This window comes from Dipodomys ordii, unplaced genomic scaffold (assembly GCF_000151885.1).
Source record: "Dipodomys ordii isolate 6190 unplaced genomic scaffold, Dord_2.0 Scaffold184, whole genome shotgun sequence".
NCBI classification, from domain to species: Eukaryota; Metazoa; Chordata; class Mammalia; order Rodentia; family Heteromyidae; genus Dipodomys; species Dipodomys ordii.
This window is the reverse complement of record NW_012267400.1, coordinates 190,720-197,995: the sequence shown is the minus strand read 5'-3', so window position 1 is coordinate 197,995 and position 7,276 is coordinate 190,720. Positions and strand designations below refer to the sequence as shown.

The 7,276-nt window shown below is 51.0% G+C and overlaps 1 protein-coding gene across 1 annotated transcript in view; it reads left to right on the top strand.

The window, feature by feature from the left end:
- Positions 1-4,789, top strand: part of Man2b1 (mannosidase, alpha, class 2B, member 1) — a 22,465-nt gene extending 17,676 nt beyond the window's left edge. The window contains exon 22 of the mRNA XM_013034175.1: positions 4,580-4,789. Within this exon, the coding sequence (XP_012889629.1) occupies positions 4,580-4,789 (210 nt within the window). The remainder of the gene's footprint in view (positions 1-4,579) is intronic.
- The last annotated feature ends 2,487 nt before the right edge of the window (positions 4,790-7,276 follow it).

The following is a 7,276-nucleotide window of genomic DNA, read 5'->3' as shown; positions in this document are numbered from 1 at the left end:
CATCGGGCAAGGCCAGATGCCTAAGGAAGGTGTCTTCATCTAGTTGTCACACTACATGGGGTCTGCTGGATAATACTCTCTGAAACTTTTGTTTTGAGATAGTCTCCCTATGTAGACGAGGCTGGCCTGGAACCTGTGATTGCCCTGCTTCTGCTTCTAGAGCGCTGGGATGTGGGTCCCAGAGTAGTCTGTTGTATTTGCTTGGTCTTTTTTTTTGTCAGTCATGAGGCTTGAACTCTAGGCCTGGACGCTGTCCCTCAGCTCTTTAGCTCAAGGCAAGTGCTCTACCACTTAGCACCACTTCTGGTTTTCTGGTGGTTTATTGGAGATAGGAGTCTCATGGTCTTTCCTGCCTGGGCTGGCTTTGAACCATGATCCTCAGATCTTAGCCTCCTGAGTAGCTAGGAATACTGGCATGAGCCACCATCGCCCAGCCCTTTGCTTGGTCTTATTCTCACTTATGCTGTTTTTTTTTTCCTCTCTAAATTATCTTTAAGTGACTGTTACCATTCAACACACTTATGCTGACTCTTTGGGGTGGGTATAGCTCAGTGCTACAGCACTTACCCTGCATGTAAAAGGCTCTGGGTTTGATGCTTAGTACTGCAAACAAAACAAAGAACAACAACCCCCTCAAATAACCTCAAATTGAATTAAATTACATTTCAATTTGCCCATGGGTCCAACATTCTTTTAAGCTAGAATTATAATTTTTTGTTGTTGTTGTTGGTCGTGGGGCATTAACTTTGGGCCTGGGTGCAGCCCCTGAGTTCTTCAGCTCAAGGCAAGTACTCTACCACTTGAGTCACAGTGCCACTTCCAGTTTTTCAGTGGTTTATTGCAGATAAGAGTCTCACAGACATTCCTGCATAGGCTGGCTTTGAACCGTGATCCTCAGATCTCAGCCTCCTGAGTAGCTAGGATTACAGGCGTGAGCCACTGACACCCAGCTTGAAATATACATTCTTTTTTGTGTGTGTGTGGGGGGGTCTGGTCGTGGGGCCTGAACTCTGGGCCTGGGCGCTGTCCCTCAGCTCTTCAGCTCAAGGCTAGTGCTCTACCACTTGAGCCACAGCACCACTTCTGGCTTTTTTCTTTTTTCTTATGTGGTGCTGAGGAATTGAACCCAGGGCCTCATGCATGCAAGGCAAGTGCTGTACCACTGAGCCACCTTCCCATCCCTGAAATCTACATTCTTATAACACATCAGCACATACATGTTTAGGCGATTGCTTAGGAGTATCTACAGAATTCTTTCATTTCAAAGCATCTTTGCTAAAGTAAGAAGAAATCCAGAGATAGACTTTAAGATGGAAGCAGTGATCTGGGTGTTGGTGGCTCATGCCTGTAATCCTACTCAGGAGGCTGAGATCTGAGGATTGCAGTTTGAAGCCAGCCCAGGCAGGAAAGTGTGAGACTTATTTCCAATGAACCACCAAAAAAAAAAAAAAAATGGGGAAGTGGCTTAAGTGGTAGAGTGCTAGCCCTGAGAAAAAGCTGCTCAGGGACATAGCCCAGGTCCTGAGTTCAAGCCCCAAGAGCAGCAAAAATAAAAAAGCAGTGATAAAAATGTTTTGATTTTTGTGATGTTTCTTTCACTCTTTCAATGTTTGGAACCATCTTATATGAGTTACCTTGCATTCTTAAATTATATGTATGTATATGTATATATAGTGTGTAAATACAGGGTATATATATATATATATATGTATACACATACATATGTGTGTGTATATATATATGGTTGTTGGTTGTGGGGCTTGAACTCAGGGCTTGGGCGCTGTTCCTGAGCTCTTTTGCTCCAGGCTAGTGCTCTACCACTTTGAGCCACAGTGCCATTCCCAGTTTTATGCTGGTTAATTGGAGACAAGAATCTCATGGACTTTCTACCTGGGCTGACTTAGCCTCCTGAGTAGCTAGGATTACAGGCGTGAGCTGAGGAATCAAGCCCTGGGCGCTGTCCCTCAGCTCTTCAGCTCAAGGCTAGTGCTCTACCACTTGAGCCACAGCGCCACTTCTGGCTTTTCTCTTTTTGCTAATGTGGTGCTGAGGAATGGAACCCAGGGCCTCAGGCATGCAAGGCAAGCGCTCTCCCACTGAGCCACCTTCCCAGCCCCCATGTGAATTCTTACGTGGCCTTGGAAGCTGGTGGGATAGATGAACGCTTTGTCACACTCCTTGCACTCATAGGGCTTCTCTCCAGTGCATGTTCTCTCGTGGATCTGAACATGATGAACAATTGAGCGCTTTGCCACGCTGTGTACATATGCATGGCTTCTCGCCAGAGTGCCTCCTTTCACGGGTTCGAAACGCACTGAGGAACATGAAGGCTTTCCCACATTCTCCACGTTTGTGAGGTCCATCCCCAGCGTGGGTGATCACGTGTCTCCTGAAAGTTCTCCAGAGAAATGAAGGCTTTCTACGCCGCTTGCATTCATAGGGTTTTTCTCCCATGTGATTTCAATCTCTCGTGGATTTCCAAGCCAGGGGATAATTGAAAAGTCTTCCCACATTGTTGACATCCGTAGGGTTTCTCTCCGGTGTGGGTTTGCGCGTGGATTTGAATAGAACTGAGGCAGCTGAAGGCTTTCCCACATTCTCGGCATCCATAGGGCTTCTCTCCCGTGGGGGCCCTTGCGTGGACTGGAAAGGCTGGCCACGCACTGAAGGCTTTCCCACACTCCTGGCATTCGTGGGGTGTCTCACCAGTGTGAGTTCTTTTGTGGATCTGAACAGAGGCAGAACCCTGGAAGGCTTTGCCACATGGTCACCATCCATAAGGTTTCTCTCCGGTGTGAATTTGCTCGTGGATGTGTAGAAAACTGGGCCGAATGAAGGCCTTCCCACATGCCTCACACTTGTAGTTATTTATTTTGTCGGTCGTGGGGCTTGAACTCTGGGCCTGGGCGCTGTCCCTCAGCTCTTCAGCTCAAGGTGAGCGCTCTACCACTTGAGCTACAGCGCCATTTCTTAAGATTTTTTATTTATTTTTTTACGCCTCACACTTGTAAGGTCTGTCTCCACTGTGTGTGAGCATGTGGGTTGGCATGCTTGTGCAGGAGACAAAGGCTTTCCCACGTTCTCCACACCGATAGGGTTTCTCTCCAGTGTGGGTTCATGTGTGGATTTGAGTAGAACTGAGACAGCCGAAGGCTTTCCCACACTGCACACTCATAAGGCTTCTCCCCCGCGTGCATCCTCCTTTGGTGAGAGCTGAGCGCCTTGCCCCAGCGCTCACAGCTGGCGCTGCGGCCCTGCGTGTGCATGCTCGTGGGTCTGCCAGGGCCGCTGCTGCACGAACGCCTTCCCGCACTGGCTGTGCTTGTAGGGCTTCTCTCCGGTGTGGGCGCTCTTCTGTCTCTGAAAGGACTTGAGGGAACTGAAGGCGATCCCACACTCCTTACCTCTCCACATTTAACCCTCCAGATGATCATGTCCAGGGTGAGATCTGACGGGCCTCCTAAGGGAAGAATGGAGCTTGAAGGCTTTCCCACAGAGGCGGCATTCATATGCTTTTCCTCCCATGCTGTCCTTGGTCACATCTGGGAGTTGACTGCCAGCGCCTCCGCCTCTTTAGTCTCTCCTGCATACAGCGCTGTGGTAAAAAAAAAAGACACGTTCCTAATGCTTGTTTATTATTTGACAAATTTGACAAAGATTAGACATTCTTTTTATGTGGTGTACACCTGTAATCCCAGCAGTAGTATTACAAGGTCCAGGCCAGCCTGCGCCTCACGGTGAACCTCTGTTGTAAACTAAATCTCTCCAAACAACCAATCAAAACCTGATTTGTTGTTCAGTCCTAGGGCTTGAACTGTTTTTTTTTTTTTTTTCGTTAGTTGTGGGGCTTGAACTCTGGGCCTGGGCGCTGTCCCTCAGCTCTTCAGCTCGAGGTGAGCACTCTACCACTTGAGACACAGCCACAGTGCTACTTCCAGCTTTTTCGGTTTATGTGGTGCTGAGGAATCGAACCCAGGGCCTCTTGCAAGCACTCTACCACTGAGCCACCTTCCCAGCCCTGAACTCAGCTTTGTCCTTTGTCGTCTTTGTGCTCAAGGCTCGCATTCTGCTACTTGAGCCACAGCATCACTTCTGGCTTTTTGTGAGTAGTTTACTGGAGATAGAGTCTCAGGGACTTTCTTTCTTGGCTGGCTTTGTACCATGATCTTCAGATCTCAGCCTCTTGAGTAAGATTTCAGGCCAGAGCCATCAGCACCTAGTGTGTGTGTGTGTCTGTGAGAATGTGTGTCCCCTCCTCAGATCCATGAGTTGCCAAGCACTTACTGTCTGTTTTGGTTGCCATGAGTTACTCAAGATCCTCCTGCTGAGCCCCTCAAGTGCTGGGTTACAGGTGTGCACTACAACGTGCGGTCACCTCATCTGTTTTTTGTGTCCATCTATTCTTATCATTGTATGCAAGAAGCCAGGAAATCCAATTTGTGACGAAATCTTCCTGACCACATTGTCGTGGCGTCCTGGGAAATGCTGAAATTCTCCTGGCTGAATGAAGTTTTGTCAGTTGTGGGACTTGAACTCTGGGCCTTGAGGCGAGCTCTCCACGATTCTCCCGCCATCACAGGCATCTGGGGCCGCGGCCGGCCGGGCCCGGTCGCCGCTCAGGCCCGGAGGGAAGCGGGGTCCCGGCTACGGCCTCCGACCCGCGCCCACTGCACCCCGTGGGGCCCGCGGGGACGCGGAGAGGCCCGAGCCCGGAGCACGGCTCCCCATAGTCGCCTCCGACAGCGACTTCTCCAGAACCCTTCGGGGTCCGCATTCACCAGCCCCGTGACTTTCGGATGCGGACGCCGCCCGGGTGGACCGCGGCTGAAGCCTAGAGTGACGTAACACGCGCCTTTGCGTAACTTGGCCACGCCCACGGTTCCCTAGGCAACAATGACACATACGCACTATGGCGTACATGGCCACGCCCTCCGTTCCCTAGGTGACCGCGAGGACTCGGTTTCATTGATTGGCAGCTAATGATGGTAAGATGCTGAGCAGGTCGGGTGCCGGTGGCTCCCGCCTGGCATCTTAGCTACTCAGGAGGCTGAGATCTGAGGATCGTGGTTCAAAGCCAGCCCGGGCAGGAAAGTCTGTGAGACTCTTATCTCCTACGAACCACCAGAAAACTGGAAGTGGTGCTGTGGCTCAAGTGGTAGAACATTTGCCTTGAGCTGAAGAGCTGAGGGACAGCGCCCAGGCCCAGAGTTCAAGACCCATGACTGACAAAAAAATAAATAAAACATGCTGAGCAGAATCTGCTTCCATCCTCTTCCTGAGATGTTTCCTTTTCCCCGTCTGAGTATAAGACACCATTGTCTTCCCACAGCTTCTCGAGAACGTGACAAGACATTTTAGGCTTACTTTCTAGATGATGCCACTTCTCCATTCCACCCCCCCCCTTTCCCTCCGACAGTCACCTTGATGAAGCCCCAGTGGAGCAAGAGAATTTTCTTTTTTTTTTTGGGGGGTCCGGTCGTGGGGCCTGAACTCTGGGCCTGGGCGCTGTCCCTCAGCTCTTCAGCTCAAGGCTAGCGCTCTACCACTTGAGCCACAGCGACACTTCCGGCTTTTTTCTTATGCGGTGCTGAGGAATCAAACCCAGGGCCTCAGGCATGCAAGGCACGCGCTCTACACTGAGCCATCTTCCCAGCCCCAGCAAGAAAATTTTCTTTGGTGCTGATTTTCTCTTTTTTTTTTGTCGGTCATGGGGCTTGAACTCTGGGCTTGGGAGTTGTCCCTCAGTTCTTCAGCTCAAGGCGAGCGCTCTACCACTTGAGCTACAGCGCCACTTCTGGTTTTCTGGTGGTTTATTGGAGATAGGAGTCTCACGTTCTCTCCTGCCTGGGCTGGCTTTGAACCGCGATCCTCAGATCTCTCAGCCTCCTGAGTAGCTAGGATTACAGGCGTGAGCCACCAGCGCCCGGCTGGTGCTGATTTTCATCTTGAACTCAGGACCTGGGTTCTGTCCCTGAGCCTTTTTTTCCCCTCAAGGCTGGCGCTCTGCCACTTGAGCCACATCTCCATTTCGGCAGGCTCTTTAGTGGTTAACTGGAGATGAGAATCTCATGCACTTTCCTGCCTAGGCTGGTTTTGAACATTCATCCTTGGATTTCAGCCTCTTGAGTCGCTAGGATTACAGACGTGAGCCCCACCAGCGCCAGCTTCATCATTTAGCTTCTCTCTCTCTCTCTCTCTCTCTCTCTCTCTCTCTCTCTATATATATATATATATTGGACACAGGATGTAGTGCAAATGTGCACATCAGGTCATCTTATCGGTAACTGTCACGGTCATTTGCCGAGTAAAGTATCATAAAAGGTAACAGTAATACTACCTAAAACCAGTATGATATTGAATGAATTTCCAGGGAAGACTTGAAAGAATTGCCCAAAATGAGCTGGTACCGAGGAATGACATACATTCCCTGACAGTCAAATAGGCTTAATCGGAGTTAGCTACAGGACGTGGCCACTAGCGGGGCTGCCTTCCCTGGATTGGCTCAGGTCACACTAAAGTCACCAGCACCCCACCTATGGATGGCCTAGTTTATAGGTTTCCAAGTGTATAGCAGCCTTAGATCGCCACCTAGTGTCAACGGTGCAGAATGAACTAGAGGCTCAAATAAGAGGACAGATAAAATACTAGCCACAACTCCATTTCCAGTTTGTTTTTGGTGCTTAGTCTTCCTGGGTGGCTTCTGACTGCGATTCTGAGAACTCAGCCTTCTAAGTGGCTAGGATGATAGGTGTGAGCCACAGACGATTGATCTCTTCTCCTTTCTCTTCTCCCTTCCGCCCCAACTGAAGTAGCAGAGTCTCGAGTTTCGGGGGGCCTAGGCCACACAGCCCAGGCCAGGCCTTAGGCCAGCCTTCCCCTCGGTCCAGTGGAGCGTGGCCCGATTCACCATTCACCCTCCATTCACCGTGCATCGTCATGGGTAACTCCAGGTGGAAAAGCCTCGAACGCTCACTCACCTGTGCTGTTCCCCGAGTTCGGTGGAAGCCGAGTCCCACCCAGAATCCTGAGTGCAAGTTGTACGACCGCGAATGTATCTGGGGGCCTGAGATTCCAGCCGGGGCCGGAGCCCGAGGCGCCCCTTGGCGCCCCCTGCCGGCCACAGGACGGTTGCTCCGGCAACGGGGGCGGCCCTAGCGGCTGTCCGTCAGGCCCCACCGGAAGTGGGTGTGGCTGCGTGCCGGAAGGAGCGCGGAAGCGCCTCGTGGTTCCGACAGCCATTGTTGCGCATCTCGCCTGACGTCCGCAGCGGAGGTGG